Genomic DNA, 18,746 nt, shown 5'->3' on the forward strand with positions numbered 1-18,746 from the left:
TTTTTAATAACTGAAAATGGTATGGAATAGGATATTGCTTTAATTCCTTTTAGTTAAGCAATTTATCCAAATTATTATATTGTTCCATTTGCTGTTGATACCTTTAATAATATTTCAAAATAATTAATTAAAAAAAGTACAACACCTCGCCACATTGCCTCCACTGGTAACAAGAGGGCTGGTTCGTTTTTTGTCCAGAGGATCGGAATTACGATTCAACGGGGAAATGCTGCTGCATTCTTGCCAGCATTCCACGCGGTCGTGATATATACAATAACTTTTCTTTATTCATAATTGTTATTATATTTACGAACATCATTTTATCTTATGAAACTTAATGTCTAAACGCATACGCGTCTAGAGCTTACTAAAACCGAAATGTGCATTAGATATTGTGTATCCACTCAACTGTCAAGAACTGAACCCATTAGTACATTCCTGAGGTAACCCAAATTGAAATAATATTCTACACGGCCAGATAGAGATCTTATCTGATAGCATTTGCATTGTAATGTCGAGTACGTACAAGTACTCGACTTGTTTCGCGTGTGTCGTATGCGATAAAGGTATTTATTCCGAAGATATAAAGATTAAAATTGTTTACAACGGAATGCGATAATTATCCAAGACATCGCTAACGGCTGTTGTTATTTGAAAATAGTCACCTATTCGAATGATAATTCAATATTTTCAATACTTTAAACGGCACAGTCGATTTTCTTTTATACCACGTTATGTTAAGTGGCCACCACCGCTCATAGACATTAGCCCCGTAAGATAAGCTTTTTCTTGAATCGGCAATACGTTGCAATTTTTGAGACCACGATACTAAGTATTGCTCTTTGTTGGTAGAATATTAGTGAATGTTTTTTATTAATTCGGTAGGCGGACGAGCATATGAACCACCTGATGGTAAGTGGTAACCACTACCTATAGCCAATGGCGCTGTAAGAAATATTAACTATTTCTTACATCGCCAATGCGCTACAAACCTTTCGTTCTCAACGAAGAGAGAGAGAAGAGAAGATGTTATGTCCCTTGTGCCTGTACTTAAACTGGCTCACTTAACCTTCACACCAGAACACAATAATACTGAATACTGCTGTTTGATGGTAAAATCCGAGAGCCGAGATGGCCCAGTGGTTAGAACGCGTGCATCTTAACCGATGATTTCGGGTTCAAACCCAGGCAGGCACCACTGAAATTTCATGTGCTTAATTTGTGTTTATAGTTCATCTCGTGCTCGGCGGTGAAGGAAAACATCGTGAGGAAACCTGCATGTGTCTAATTTCAACGAAATTCAGCCACATGTGTATTCCGCCAACCCGCATTGGAACAGCGTGGTGGAATATGCTCCAAACCTTCTCCTCAAAGGGAGAGGAGGCCTTTATCCCAGCAGTGGGACATTTACGGGCTGCTAATGTATGTAAAAATGTATGATGGTAAAATAGGAGTAGATGGTACCGAAACATTCTTGGACAAAGCACTAACACCAACTACCTGAAAATAAAATTGATAACTTAAATACTATCCAATATATTTCTGGTCTGCGTTCAGCAAAACGAATAAAAAAGAGGATTTTCACATAAAAATACCAGAATGACACAATATATAATATAAAAGAAATATTAACAAAGGATTCCGATCTCTACATTAAATAACATCAAATGGCTGACGTACAAAAAGTACTTTATTAGGTCAAGCAAAATCAATATTGATCTGATCATATTTGGTTTAATATCTTTTCCTTTCTACGCTATGAAAGTGCCTCGAGCGGATATACTCAAGCTAATCAACGAGAAATGAATGATATGTGATCCGGGTTTAGAATAGACGTTTCTCAAAAAGTTTTCATTATATATCTATCAATTTATCATATAACTTATACCTAAAATGGATTACCGTTTGACTGATCATCATGAAAGTTGGTATTAATATGTATTTTTCATAAAGAAGGTTTTTATAGGATCCACTTTGTTGTAAGTCGCTACTATAAGGCGCAGAACATAATATTTTATTCACCATACTATATCATTAAAACAATCGCCTTGACAACTGGTATACGTATGATACATAGCGTAAAGATTACCCACTGTTGGGCAAAAGTCTGCTCTCTTTTTTGAGAAGAAGAAAAGAAAAGGACTTTGAAGCTTACTCCAACAGGTTGCTCCTATGCGAGTTAGTTACTCGTTTAAAATGTCATCACCATATTATCTTTCGTCGCTGTGCACGGGATGAATTATAAACACAAATTAAGCACAAATTAATGGTACTTGCCCTGATTTGAACTCCGAGTCGTCTGATAAGATACAAAAGTCTTTTTTCTTATTTATTCCTAAGTAATCCGATTGAATTAAAACAGTATACTAGCAAACAATAACATATATCACAGCAACTGTTGTTGACACCTTCGTTAATATTTCGTTATATTAACGATCAATTAACGTTGTACGTCAAATGTATTCTTCTAGAAATGATCGTGGCACACCGGCCGCAACGGATAATAATATACAAAAATAAATTAAAGAGACTTGGCTCAAATTGTTTAACATATATACTTTATCAAAATGAGTATTGCTTTCAAATGAATGAAGCGTGAAGTTCTGCTGCAATGAGAGAACTCAGCACCCGAAGTGATGATGTCCGTCTGATTGAGTTCGAAAATAGACAACTGCCAATGCAGTGCACATTTTTAGTGCACAAGTATTTGTGCAAACCCAAGTGCACCCTCTTTTGATTGACTCTTAAAATCCGATGGTAAATCAGAGAGGCCCGGTGGGCTTCAGGGCATTGCTTCCTGTAATCATTGGCAATTTCGTGCTACTAATAATAATTTCTGGACTTAAAAACATATTAATTTTTAAATCGGCCCTACATGGGAATTCAAGGCCTGGGCTTTTCAGGGCTATTAAATTAAACTACGAATCTCGACATATACTACATGGACATACTACATGGACTACTAATTTGAATGCGCATTTGTTGATCAATAATACATTTTCAGCGCCGTAGCTGAGTCGAATTTATATTTAGAGATTCTCCTTGTATTTGATGTTACTATGGTTTCTCTTGAGTCAAATATCGGTTTTTCTCTTTATTTGTACTTCAAATGCTAGAGACCATAAATTATAATGTAAATGTTATAGGGATGGGTTTATTAAACTATTAATAAGGTTATAAATGTTAAATATTCAATCACATTAACGTCTTATCGGATTTCGTTATAATCGGTTGAATACTCAAATCTTGGATTTGCATAAAGGGTACATATATTATCGATATGCGTAATTCATGAAATTAATGCTATGACGTAACATCCTACTTACTTTATAAATTATTATATATATTATGCTTTATAAATGATCACTTCATTTCCAATATTTTGCCCGATACGTTGAGTCTTTGCTTTTTAAAGTCTGTTCTACACATTCGCCTATTATTATAATGCCAAACATAGATTCTTTGTATTACACGTGATACTAAAATAACATCTTCGACAATTATTTGAGGGTACGGGTAATCCAACATGGACGGAGAAAGTTAAGACACAGGACCAACGGCTCTACATGCATTCCAAGGAAAGGCTGATTATACGATACCAAATTCGAGCTGATGCAGGGCCTGATCGTAAGTTTGGGGTCCCTGGGCTAATACTACTTAGGGGCCCACCTAAGACATATCTGAACGTAGACTTGAATTAAATTAATTGAATTGGTTTGATTAATTGCAGGACTCGCAGGGCTGCAAACCATACGATCTGTTTAATTTAAAAAAATTATGCATTCTTTCGCATTACCGTCTATTTTTGACTTTGACTTGACTTAGCTGGGGCTCCCTTAAAGCCGCGAGACCGTGGGCTGAAGCCCAAAAAGTCATATGGTAGATCCGGCTCTGGCTGCTTGTGTATTTTAATCGAAACAAATAACTTTTTGCTAGCTTAATATGGGACCATTATAAATTACTTACTTTTTACGCCGGCCAATGAGGCAGTTAATAAAATTTATAAAATGAATATAAAAATGCGACTTAAATGTCACGAATACTTTGTTAAATATTGCCTATAGTACTATGTTTTATAGCGAACACACCATAATAGTCTTGAATAAAAATTATGACACGCGTGGAATTTCAATCCTTCATAAAAACCTTTGCTTTGACTGATCTGACATTGGAATAAAAAAGTATTTTTGGAAGGCGGAGGACTGAGAGCCTAAGTAAAGTGACAAGTTCCATGTGTATTGGATTTGAATTTAAGTATTTTTTGAACCCATTAAAGATCTTTTTGATCGACTCAGAATGGAATCCCATCAGCGTTGGCTTTTGAATTTGCAATTTTTGCGTATAAAAAATAAATTAATATTATAATAGTTAATAAAATCATCCGAATAAAAATGCAATTTATATTCGTACAGCTTAATAAATTTAATACTAGATTTTAAACGAACAAATTAAATAGCTACGTCAAAAACATTCCAAAATTGAATAGTTTAATTTCGTTCTTGGAATATTCTAGAATATAATAGCTTTATAATGTGGTTCATTTAAACCGTTTAACAAAACAAACGAATGCGGAGGCAAATCATCTTCTATATTTTTTATTCCTACGTTTAAGACATTTAGCAAATGTATTATTATGAACATTCTATATTAGTTTACTTTTGATAATTTTGTATTATATCTGGTACGGCTATATTTAATTTTATAAATAGGTACACTTTTTATGCTGCATCCACACATACCACAGTTGCTATCCGCCCGTCATTAGCTAACTCACTCATGGCATCGAAAGAGTGTTAACATTGTTGTTTTCTAATTATGCTCTCCCCAAAACTACAACTAACTATAGTGATATTACAACAATGCGGCGGCTTGACGCGCTGTTGACATAAACATTTCAGCAAATGGCGACAACACGTCATAAGACATCATTCATTACGTTAACAGTAGCCGAGATAAATAATAATGAAACAAAGGAACGTAATTCGTATTCGTGAAATCTAAAAAGGTATTATACCATTTTGAAGTAAACATTTATGAGAGTACATTTCCAGCGACTAATTTGAGTACGACGTTACTTTATACAAGATAGCTGGAACAAAAAGGCGTCACTTCACCGCGTGTCTAAAGCTAGCAAAATTTCAGATTTCTATTAAAAACTTTAGAGTCCTTTACATGACCCTCTCGGTGCGCGATATCATTCGTTGCTTTATCTAGCTACCTAGTATTATAATAACCAAATTATTCATATATCTAATAATAAGTTCCTAAGACAAATAACATAAGAATGCTAGCAGCATTTGATGCTCTGGGCTAAAAACGAACCAGCCCATCCTGTCACCCTTGGAGGCAATAATAATTATTATCTAATACTATATTTAATACCTTTTTCTTTATTTCCATATTTCACAAATTATTATGAAGAATATTGTAGACTTCATTTAACTATACTATGATAATAATCAAAACAAATATCTGTCAATTTTTTTCCGTAAAACTCACTTCCAACGGCGCCACGGCTACTGATTTAAGAAAAAATATATTTAAAGTTGGGTGACGTGCGACTGTCAATATTGATCCAAAGCTGAAAGATTTTTATCGTTATAAAAATAAGCACTACTTTTGTTTTATTAACAAAAATAATATTTAAATATGACATCAGCCTTAGATGTTCTGTAAATATAATTAATTAACCAGTTTTTGGAGAATTTCGTACTTTTTCTTTACAGATAATTTTATTCTTTTATATTTTTCATTAAACACAACCCTTTAAATTATAATGTAATATACATACAATGCTTAATTTTAGCTTTGAACTGGATTTACCTGAAAAATCCCGCTCTTGAATCACGTGTACTGAATTACACTGAATATTCAATGTAAAGGTGAATTTTCTTCGTCCCATCGGTATGAAATAAAAAAGCAATTCCGATGGTACTTCCTTATTACATTTTACGAAGGATGTTTTCGCCTATTGTGATATAAATATTCTTAGAAAAATTTTATACGCTGAATTCGTTTCATATGATTTCCTATTTTCTATTTCAAATTGAATAAATATTATGTTTATTAATATAGAATATATATAGAATAAATAGACAATATAACACTATTTATGACCGTCAAAGGGTTGAATTAAAAAAAAAGTATTTTCAACTGTTTTCACTATAACCAAAAATGTGAGCAAAATTTTAACTTAATATTTTTAAATGGTAGTAACTAAATAAATATATCATTTTTATAAATTAAATATTTTTCGACCAAAATGGTTTTGTGGACATGACTTATAGATTACATTTATCATTTTAATGTTAATCCAGGGCAACACCAGTTGCTTAATTTGTGATTGTAATAAATCTCGTTCTTAGCGTTGAAGAAAATATCTAGGCTGTATTGGTAGTTTGAAATAACAAAACTACACTAACAAATGTGTACATGTTACAGTCATAGTGATTAAATAGCCATTATACATAATGACTGGTAATTATATATAATAGCAAAATTCACTAGACAATGTGATAAATTAATCACTTTATCCGGATATTATTCATAATAGCGGGTCCACCTTAGCCAAAGTAATAAATACGGTCTTAAATTTACTTTATAAATTAAAGTTAAAAAACTTTATAACGAGTTTAATGTTATTTTAATTCTTATAATAAACATTATAATTATTACTTTTCAAATAACAGTATAATATTGCTACACATATAGTTAGGTATGCTTAAGGCAAATTGAAATAAAATTTTATAATCTTTACCGATACCTACTGGTTTTATTACATTATATATATACAACTATTCGAAGATATTATGTGTCAATTATTACCCTATCTAAATTGAGTTGTCATTATAAATAATGGTTGGATAATATATATAATATCCGGATTTATTACTTTGGCTGTAACATATTCAGCTTGAATTTAAACAGCGCGGAATAAGAATGTCTACGTAGTAAGTCTGATACTTTTCTTAAATTGACATTACAAAGATCTCAAGATTTTGTACAAAATTCTAAAAAATTCGAAACGAAATTGTAAGAAAACTGGCAGTATATTTTTCCCGAATAAACAATTCTCCAACACATATGACGTATGAGTCCATGATGTTACGTAATATACGCTTTTATTCAAATAATTTATTTCAATATATTTTTTTAAATAAAATGGCAACACTAGGAACATATCACTACAGTTTTGATATACAACGATCTTTATAATAATAGTGTAATTTTTTATCATTTATAAATATCAAATAATATAATTGGTTTTTATAAAAAAATATTACATAGATAAATAATTTATTTATGTATAAAATATTGAATTGTACAAGAGAAATAGAAAAAGAAAGAAATCTAATCAAATTATAGACTATACACGCTATACAAAAAAAAAAAAAAAATATTAAGACGATATTATAATCAGTTTTGAAACATTTGACTGATACGATTTGTATTATGAATACCCGGCGGCATACAATAAGCTGTACAATGTATTATTTAATCTGTATCTATATTATAAACCTGGGTAGTCTATGGTTGAACGCGCTAATCTTACGAACTACAAGACCGATTTGAATAATTCCCTAAGCTTTAAATTGACTGTTTATTGAGGACGTTTATACGCGTCATCATAATAAGACTCCGTGAAGTGGATTAGTAACCATAAACTCAAACCAATACGGTACAATAAATTAATAGGCCATGTTTAATATAATCGCAACGATGATATTCCCTTAAAAACGTTTTAAACAATTTGTTTATTGTCGGATGTACGCTCAGTAGCAAATTTCCCGACGGGCCAAGTAGGGCGGGCTTATGGTGTCAAAATTTATTGTAAACAGGTGGCAATACTTAGGGAATTTCTTTCAAGTATTCTTTCTATGGTACACACTACAAACGGGTAATTTCAAAATTATGTCTTTAACAGCACGCAAAATAGGCCAAGGGCAGCCAATGAAAAGTATATAACGTCATTGATCATAATGTTTAATATCTATAATGGTTTTTTTATTTAATATTTTCTATACAATGTAAAAATATAAAACCGTATATTTTTGATTTCAATCATGTTACGACCTTATCATAAAGGTCACGATTTAATTTGTATTTCTTAAAATAAAAATAAATAAATAAATGAATAAAAATGAAGTAGGTAGGTACTATAAGTATTACACTTTCCACGTGCCAGCAGCTAGTATCAGGGGACAAACGTGGATCCACCGCGAGTGTCCCCCGATGCTCGTAGCGAGCAAATCGTCTACATATATCACCCGGGGTATTATTACACTGCACGTGCACAATTATCCTGACACCGTCTCTGCAACAACTACGAGGCGCTTATTAAGAACTCGACGGTAACACAAGACCAAAGAAACGATCATTAACCCTTTGTAAAACGTTACTACCGGAGATTGCAAGGCTTTTAAAGATGCTTAAGGTAGCTTTTAAAAGTTCTAAGAAAATTTACCGCATTTTGCCGTAAATTAGCGCTTATAATGGCTTCACAGAAAACGTTAAAATATTATACGTTGTTAAAATTTCATATCTATAATATGTACTAATTAATCTTTAAAATTAAACTAATTTAATTTTAAAACGAAGTTATTCTCAATCTTAATCTCAAGTGACGTGTGACATTGACTACAATAATTAAATAATTTAAGAAATACAATCTCCAAAATAGCGTACAACCATAATCCATTAAATATATTTCACGATCGATTAGAGCGTCGAATATTGAATTATTTTAAGCCGCCACGCCAAAACCTTTACTTGGTGGTAGGGCTACGTGCCAGCCCGTCTGGGTAGGTACCACCCATTCATCAGATATTCTACCGCCAAAACACTATATATATATATATTTTACAGCTATTAATGAAGTAAACCTTTGGTAAACACCAATTACAGATAAGATACAAATACACGAAAAAAAAGCCACGGATACAAACGTCTGTGGAAATAGAATAAATATCAATTTAGTAACTTCATTGCGTAGTATTGTAACGCAATAATGCCCTCGCTCATATTTTTATATAAACCAGCAATGAATTAAATTATTAGCTGTTCGTTGTACACCTTTATATGTTAGTAACTTATAAAGACAGATTTCTAAGTAAAATCAAACCATGCTAACTTCATAATAACGTTTTATAAAAAAAAGGATAGCAAAAACCCATTTTAAGGAATTACTAATATACCTGTGTGTGGGGTATGCATGTGTGTGTACCCCACACAAGCATTTCATCCTAAATCTTAAAGTTGGTACTAGGAGTGGGGTGACATTATAAATTGATCAGTTAATCATTTTCAACAACCAAACACATCAATCTATTATATACTATTTAATTTATATATGTTGAATTTATATATTGTATGAAAATCAACGAATACTATTCTCTAATATAATGCTAGTAAGTTTCTCTTGTATCATCTTTATAATTTAGTACAGAATAGTATGCCAATATAGCATATCAAAATTATATAAAATCAAATTCTTTATTCAAGTAGGCTCATAAAAGCTTTTAAATCGTCATGTTACATTCTTGAATTAAATATAAAGTTACCATCGGTTCGAAGAGTAAATTCGACCGAGAGCAACCGGCAAAGAACTCACTTATCTACCATTTTAATTACAGAGTCAGTAAAATACAATTAAACTTTTATATATCCTGCCTAGAAATCCACGCTTTTTATCTATAATATTAAACTTGTATTGAGTAATACGCTTCATTTATAAATGTTTTTTTGACATGAGTTTTAACTTTTTCAATAAGCCAAGTTATAATACTTTATATAAGTTTTAAATAAATATATCGTTAAATATAGAATAATTCCAGCGGGATTTTGTTATAGAATAGTATACAGTCGTCAATATATCCTTTATCCTGAGACAGGGCAGGATGTATTGACTTTACGAAGTCGAAACTCGATGTTAGAAGTTAATCTTTACTTTTCAAGTTTATACCCGTATAATGTTTGTCATTGTGTCGAGTTTATTTTGATCGATGTTTGAATCCATTGTGACACTATCGAAGGAATCGTAACTAAAATTTCTCTAGGGATTTCATAACCTATTAAATCTTCTATATTGCATAATAACTACATCACATGTGTGAAATTTTAGTGCGACTCGACATTACGAATCAAAGGTATCCTCAAAGTTTCATATCTCTATCCTTTATTTTCCATAACGTTGACTAATGTCAAATTAACTAACTTTACTTTAATCTGAATTGTAATTGGTCGGTGACAGTTGTTGACGCAATAGGCAACCAATGAGCGCTCAGAATTTTGCTTGTTAAGTCCGGCCTTAGCTATCGTTTTAGAACTGGAGGTTAATATTTTAAGCGTTGATAGTCAATCATCCCTTTGCGTTATATTTATACGTAGATTGGGTTTTTTTGTAACAAAGTTCTGTTACGCCGCTTACAATAGAATTAACTGGCAGAAATCGTCAAGTCAGCATAGGTTGGTTGGACGAGCATATGGGCCACATGATGGTAAGTGTTCACCTCATAGATAATGGCGCTGTAAGAAATATTAACCATTCCTTACATCGCCAATTCCCCACCAACCTTGGAAACTAAGATGTCCCTTGTGCCTGTAGTTACATTGGCTCTCTCACCCTTCAAACCGAAACACAACAAATACTGAGTACTGTTGTTTGGCGGTAGAATATCTGATAAGTGGGTGGTACCTACCCAGGTGGGCTTACACGAAGCCCTACCACCAAGAAAAGTTCCCTTGTCTCTGTCTCTTTCCTTTATATGCGATTTTTTTTAATAAATAAATTATTTAGTAAACGTTGAATATATAAATGAACTACGACATAAAATCAATTTTACTTCAGTATTTTACAAGGATGCCAATCTAGAAGCCGTATCAAAGGATAAAATAAATGCTTTTTATCCCGACACCCTTCTGCTTATATTTACAATGCGAACAATGAAAGCCATTAGAACGAAAGTACCACGAATTATGAACTGAGAAAATTGTTCACTTAAAGTGAATGTGTCTGGTGGAAATCCATATTAATAAAAATTTAGTTTTCCATAGTTTATCTTCATTCGAAATATTATATCTGTATTCGAATTCTGGATTCATATTCCATAGATCTGAATAAAATAAAAAAATATATATATATATATACATTTGTTTTAGAAATATGCATGCAAGTTGAAAATATCACTATAAAACTTTACATTGTGCGTAATTTCATTGTACAATTGGTTCTTTTGTCATATATTTAAAATATACCTTAATAATACAACAATAATAACATTGAAACCATAGCTTAAACAAATTAATTAATTTGTATATGCAACCTGGTATAGGAGTACCTACAGTAAGTTTACTTGGTGATTTATGATATATATGATTTATGATATTTATGACTCTCTTCTCGGTAGATACTAGTCTAGTTATATATTCAAATGCATATCATCAGTACAGTATGGTTCTGGCCCGGTTTAAAGGATGCATGAGCCACTGTAACTGCAGGAACATGCGTCCTTGACGACATAACATCTTAGTTCCCAAGGTTAGTCGCGCATAGTTAATATGATGCTTATTGACTTCCAGGCAAGATATATATATAATTGTATTTAACTAATATGACTATATTCTTAGATGTTGAAAAAGAGTAACTACTGAGTTTCTTGCCGGTCCATCTCGGTAGAATCTACATTCCGAACCGGTGGTAGCTTTGCTTAATATAAATTGTTAAATGACGATTCAAAAGACTACTTGAATAAAGTTTATTTTGATTTTGATGAAGGATTGATTAATATTCCTTACAGTACAAATGTCTATGGGCAGGGGTGATGACTTATCATCAGGTGATCAGTATGCCACAAAAGGAATGGATGTAATCAATATGCCTGTGAACAACTTCACCAATACTGCGGCTGACCGTAGTATACAAGTAGTGCACAATTGAGTACGTAAACATAAGCGAATTCTCTATTCCATCACTTTCATACATTACAATACTTTAGCAGCCTGTATATTTCCCAAGGCTGGGCTAAGGCCTCCTTTCCCTTTGAGGAGAAGGTTTGGAGCATATTCCACCACGCTGCTCCAATGCGGGTTGCTGGAATACACATGTTTCCTTCACCGCCGAGAACGAGATGAATTATAAACACAAATTAAGCACATGAAAGTTCAGTGGTGCTTGCCTGGGCTTAAACCCGAAATCATCGGTTAAGATGCACGCGTTCCAACCACTGGGCCATCTCGGCTCTCACTTTCACATAGACGTTAATCCGATACGATGCTAGAGACAAAGCGCAGGAACAACGTCGTTACGTACTTTGCGAGACGCGGACGTGTCTTGCAACTTGCTAAATCTGGTCTGATACTCAAAAACAAAGAATAGATTATTCAAGTCGGATTTTACTAGCACTTTTAGTTCTTCATATAACAATATTATATTTAAAGAAATAAAACTTTATAGAAAAAAAGAAATTGCTTAACTTATTTTGGTCCAACACGTGTTTGATAATATAACGTACAAAATAAGTATATGCACTTAAAATAATAGTATATTCATATATAATGTTTCACATAATAAAAAAAATAATAATTTTAAGGTCATATTTATGACCTTATAAAAATTTGTTTCATGATTTTATGTCTGAAAGTATCTGATATGCTTTTAAAATCGTTTTATTCATAATGAGAAGATGCTTTTGCAATATATTCTTATTAAAAAATTAAATTAAAAATTTGTTAAATTTCAAAGATATTATTGTTCAAAATGTCAAAATAATGATATACTTATATATTATACTGGACCTTAAGCACTTTCAAAACAAAGTATTCAAATAAACTTCGCAACTCTTAGAGTATTTAGTTAATTAAATTACAGATTTACTTGCGCCTCAATGTCAATCATTGAATCGTTAATTAAAAAACTCAGACGTTAGCTATTAAAGAAATATTTTGATACATAAATTAAATACCGGTTATCATATTTAAACACGATTTGCCTTGATCTAAAAATAACGAATCGTTTGCAAATATTTCAATATTATTTTTAATTCCTAACACCCTCTCTTAATAAAAATAATCTTTATTTTTAAAACATAATTCATTGTTATTGATTTTTTTTTTGTAATAAAGGTGGATATGCTTTTCTTAGCGCCTTTGCCTTTGCTACCACCAGAAAGAAAAACATCGTTTTCCACACTTAGTTGTTATGGAATGTCTTGTTCCAATTTACATACGCTTAAAATATAATCTTGAATTTACAATAACAATAGCTTCCTAATCATATTCCATTCTTAAAAGTGTTCTTTTTTCAAATTGAAAAATAAAACTACATTCGAAATATGCATCGAATGAAAAATTAATGATTATGGATTTACAATCGGCGAAGCTAGGGAAAATACACGTAAAAAATAAGTTTTATTCTTGTAACCTGAATTAATTTTGTAACGAAAACTTGTTTCTAGTTTTCGTTACAATAACTTAATAGGATAAGGATAATATTAAATAAAGCAAGAGTAAACTGTAATAACGTGACAAAATTTAATATTCCGAAATATAGAACAAAAGCTTTACACTTTCAATGTCGAAGCAATTTAGAAACCGCGCAGATCTCGGAAGAAATAATCAAAACGTACGCAAAAGTGCTCTCGTCTTCGTAATGGGGCATTGCGGTAACCCGAAATGATACCCCGGAACTGCGGTCAGCTGTGCGGTATTATATTACTAGCTTATTATCCCTCTGTAATCCTAGACTTCGAGGCTAGCTTTAAAGACTTAGTAAAGTACTTTAGGTCGTCTTTTGATTGACATATCTTCTCACTTTAGGACTGACGGCTTTATAAATTGAAGACGATAATAAATTACAATGGAATTTTTAATTAATGTTAATACAGTCTTGTCGAGAATTCATTATTAATAATGAAATGTAAAAATATTCAATCAATATTTTTTTTATACAGAACTCCTTTGAGAAATATTTGTTAATTATCGTTATGAAATTGTTTAATGTGGAAGCTTAAAAATAGTGTGTATATAACAATTATTTATTAACGGCTTACTTAAACATAGTTTTTTTCTCTTTCTGACATTTAAATTAGTTATTCGAAAGAAGAAGACCTGTGTCTCTGTTATCGTTCAATTAATAATAATAATCAAAACATTTATAGGTAGAGTCGTAAATTAATGGTCCATTATGACTTTTTATGTTTTCATGACTTTTGTTTCACAATTCAAAACGGAACAATTTTGCAAAGTATTGCTGTTTGTCGGCATAAAAATAATGGACTTAGTCATACCTACCTAGATGAATTTGCATAAACCTACCAACTCCCTATCCTTTAGCTTGATCCTGAAACGTCAGTGAAATATCAGATAAAATATTTGAACAATACAAATTCTGCGACACACAGGGTTTTTAAAAGCTTTTTGTTAATTTAATTAGAACTAATTCCACTAATCCTTATTAACATATCTGGTTCTACATCCAGAATTGGCCATAGCCGAAGGAAATCCTCAATGCTTAACAGTATAGACACGAAAATTGCTTGAGCCTTGAGTGCAGCATGTCATCGTAGAACTTATGCTCCTCCATATTTAACAGCACAAAAAATTCAAATTGAAATTGAATTGAGATAGCTCGTGCCGTCATGATGTTCCTAACCTAAATAACTGTTTGGGTCGTCTTTCTTTAGGAACAAGGGAACTGCTCAACGGGTAAGAGTACAGACATAAAATTCTGATATTGATATTCATGATAGTTTATCCTATGGTATAACTAAGATTGTTGAACTTAGTTTATTCAGACTACACAATGATTGGTAACATACAGCTAGGAACTGCTTTACGTAGAATGTTTCAAATTATAGTATGATAGTCTTGTGCGCTGCACAAAATGCTAATACCGTCGATCTATTTAAGCTCAAAGTTCTTAAGTGCTTGATTAATACGGTCAAGTGACAAGAAGATTACTGAAGAAATTAATTTTAAATAAATTAACAAGCAAACGACTCAACAGCGAAGATCCACTAACTGAATTGAACAGCCTAATGTACTAAAAAAGAAAAAAAAGTTTGAAGTAAACAAAACGCATCATTTTATTAAATTATATATTTTTTTATTATTATGATATAAAATCTTGTCGCGAGAACTTACACATATGTTCTTAAAAATTATAATTCTAAGTACGAATTGATGTATTTTTATAAAAAGAAACAGAAAAAATGTATTCATTACTGACTGGGTTTGATTGATTATGTGACAATATTTATATGGAAAAAAAAATGCAAGATAATATAGATTTATAATTTAACCCGGTGGTCTGAAAGGGATCTCCGTCTTTCTATTAGAGATAAAACAACTTTTTATACTTATAATAATTTTATACCAATATTTTTTCTTTACTCCGTTCTCAATTTTGTTCTCGAGTTGGGTGAATCTCTCATTTCTCTCCTCGTGTCCGAATACATTCGGGGTCGCCACAGCTTTTCCTTCCCTTCTCCTCTATTATTCGTCAGCTGATCGTTCACAACCATCTCTCTCATTTCCTTTCTCACACACTCCATCCATGTCTTCTTAGGTTGTCCTCTTCCTCTCCCTCCCTCTACGCTCATGTTCATCACTCTTTTATTAAAGACGTACATTATTATTCAACTATACACATTTCAGAATTGCATAATGTAATAAGTGTAACCGTCTTAGAGTAGTAATTAGTGTCAATGTATATTACACAGAGGCTTCTCTTTGCAGAACAGGTCGCCGCCGCCTTCGCACATCCCCGCCGCCCTTTTCTACGCCCCACCAGAACCATTAGAGGTAATATAATTTGTTTTTTAATAGAATCATTATTTTTAAATTTCTTATGACAATCAAAAAATCTGTTCATTCTATTAACTATAATATAGTTAGTAGGAATATAAAAAATATTTTTTGTCTCTTTGTATATGTGGAACGTTGCTTTATTTAAGCATTTATTAGTAGCTGTCACTGTTGTTCGTTTGGTACCCTCTAAAGCTGTCTCTGAAAACCAGCGTTGTTAAACTTTAGGGGACATCGTATACTTCCCCATTTTTCAACATAAGATGAGTGACCTTCCTTTTTGTGGCCATACTGCTGTCTGCTGTACAGACTTCTTATTATTATAATATAATGTGTCCTTTATTTTTTTGTTTTTAAAATACATATTTTTCCGAAGCAGTGTGTGTCACAAATAAAATTATTTCTATTTTAAATGTTTGAATTTGATAAATTTATTAAATTTTAAAGTCAAAAATCGAGCTGGCTTAAAATAACCTAAGAAATCATTTTTATACAGCTACTATGCGTGTTCCCGGAGCGTGCGTCGCGCGTCTGCGCCGCCGCCTGCAACGCGGCCGCACGTGCGGGCGGCGAATCACGCGCGGTGCGCGGGCCGAGAGAGGCTCTGGACGCGTTCCGACGCGACGCAGACGCACGAATACCTCATGTCGTCGTTATTGATGCGCGACAGCCACAATTAATGGATCCAACATTATTAGCAAGGTAAGGTGTAACAAAATATAATAATACACAAAATAAAGTGCTTCTATAATTCAATTCATTCCAATGGAAATTTTTCTGCATACAATTCAAATGAAGAGCATCACCTCGCGTTATAGTTTAGTTTAGTATAGTTATCTTGTGTGTTCTACTACTCGTACTCCACATACGGCGTAACTAACGTAGGTGTGTGTGTCAAGGGAAAATGAGAGCTAATTAAAATACAAAATGCATGCGCGATTTTCAATTTTTTTATATAATATGTTAAAGTATTTATGAACGTGATACAAATTCATATACATTAAAAATCAATTTATCAGAACAACAATACAACAACAAACAAATTAAGGTTAGTATGTAATTTTTACACTTACTAATTAAATCAACATTAAAATCTTAACAAAGAAATATCAATTATTCCAATTTAGTTTGTAGAACAACTGGTGAAAGTCATATAGTCTATGACCTATTCGAATCGAAAAAGAATTTAAAAAAAAACTTAGATCCATTCAAATGACTAATAGCTCAGCTATACTGTACACTACAAAAAGTTCTTGATTAATATACCTTTATTTATAATACAACACTGTTCAACTAAACTACTTATATCAATTTTGATTTCAGTTTTAAAATTATAGTAACACCTTCGTCAACGTTCAAAACAGAAGTCCATAATTAATACCATAGATTATCTCTCTCGATCAATGGACGCGTCACTTCGATGTCGAATATATTTCAGTTCTCTTTGTTTTCTTTGTATAGGAACAGACAATACACATTTAAAACTCGAGAACCTAATCTAAAGCATATAGCTTAGCGTATGTTAAAAATAAATCATTAAATATAAATATATCTTATGATATACACGCATTGAAATACATTTAAATGAAACTTGAAGGCTGACTAATAAATGATCGCAGCTGAGGATAATTCGCCGTTATTATTCATACAGATTAATGAACTAACAGACTAACGGAATGTGATTTATCATACACATATATTTTATACATCGATCAAATGTATGACTATGATCTCGATTTATTTATGTATTGCATTAAAATAATGCAAACTTAAAGTTTAAATGATCTAGATAATATAATTATTTTACATACTGAATCATTCTTATATCTTTCGCCTAAGTAATCTTACTAAAAAGTACTTACTAAAAATTCCTATTTTTGTCTTTGCAATGCCTAATAAAATGCGAGAAGATACATCGCTTTTCGGATAAGTTTTTGATATATTATATTGCTATATAATGCAGCTATAGCTACGCAATGCAGTTTCATGCGTTTAATGTAAAATTCATTGATTTAATTGAGGAAGTTTATTTTTTAGGCCATATTGATCTATATAAATACACGCATTTCATATAGATAAATATGGCCATTTAAAGCACGTAATTTAAATAAATATTTTCGACGATGTTACAGATTTAAAATGCAGTGTCATAGCGGTTTGTATTATCTAATGACAAAATGGCTGTGAACGGTGTGTATAAAGACATTCTTTAGTATAATTAGTATCAGCATTGCATCCGTGCGAAGTCGGGACGGGTCGCTAGTATGATATATTCGAAAGTTTGGATAGATGTACGTTTAATTAATCACGTCAGAAAGACAGAACGGATCTGAATAAATTTTGACTCTGACTGGAGATAGGGTTGTTCAGTCGCTGGCGGAAACAAGTATATTATAAAAGTTTTTGTTGCATTTTATGCTTTTCTGATAAATGTTTCTATATCTTTCTTCTTATATCTATCTATCTTGTAGTTTTTAAGAATTTTAACGTACACGGCGACTGGGATAATTTATAAGCGGTGCATTTGTAAATCTCCTTAAGTAACAGCCAGGAAAGGTCCCATTGGTCCCTTACACGTGTGGCAGATTTTCATCCTAAATATACAGATTCCCTCCATGGTCGAGTACGGGGTATTTTATAAAAACAAATAAAGTATATGAAAATTCAATGATTTTTACCAAGATTAAATGCTCACATTTCGCGTAAAATTCATGTCTTCTAAATATTAGACCGCCTTGACTCTCTCGGTTGTTTTATTGAATAATAAATGTAAATTTTCAATATATCACCACATCAAAAAATATATTAATAACGAAAATAATGACGATCTATAAAATTTAATGCCTAAACATTTCGATTACTTTTACAAGTATCATTATAAATGTTACTTTGTATACAAATCGACTCATCAAACCATCAAATACTTAACGCAAAGTAAACTGGAC

General features: G+C 32.0%; 1 protein-coding gene across 5 annotated transcripts in view; it reads left to right on the forward strand.

Moving 5' to 3' along the window:
• LOC125070601 (high affinity cAMP-specific and IBMX-insensitive 3',5'-cyclic phosphodiesterase 8) overlaps nucleotides 1-18,746 on the forward strand; it is a 204,314-nt gene that overhangs the window by 133,575 nt on the left and 51,993 nt on the right. For all 5 annotated transcript variants that reach the window (XM_047680537.1, XM_047680539.1, XM_047680538.1 and 2 more), the window contains 2 exons: nucleotides 15,733-15,798; nucleotides 16,298-16,503. In XM_047680537.1, the coding sequence (XP_047536493.1) occupies nucleotides 15,733-15,798; nucleotides 16,298-16,503 (272 nt within the window). The remainder of the gene's footprint in view (nucleotides 1-15,732; nucleotides 15,799-16,297; nucleotides 16,504-18,746) is intronic.

Source organism: Vanessa atalanta, chromosome 17 (assembly GCF_905147765.1).
Source record: "Vanessa atalanta chromosome 17, ilVanAtal1.2, whole genome shotgun sequence".
NCBI lineage: Eukaryota > Metazoa > Arthropoda > Insecta > Lepidoptera > Nymphalidae > Vanessa > Vanessa atalanta.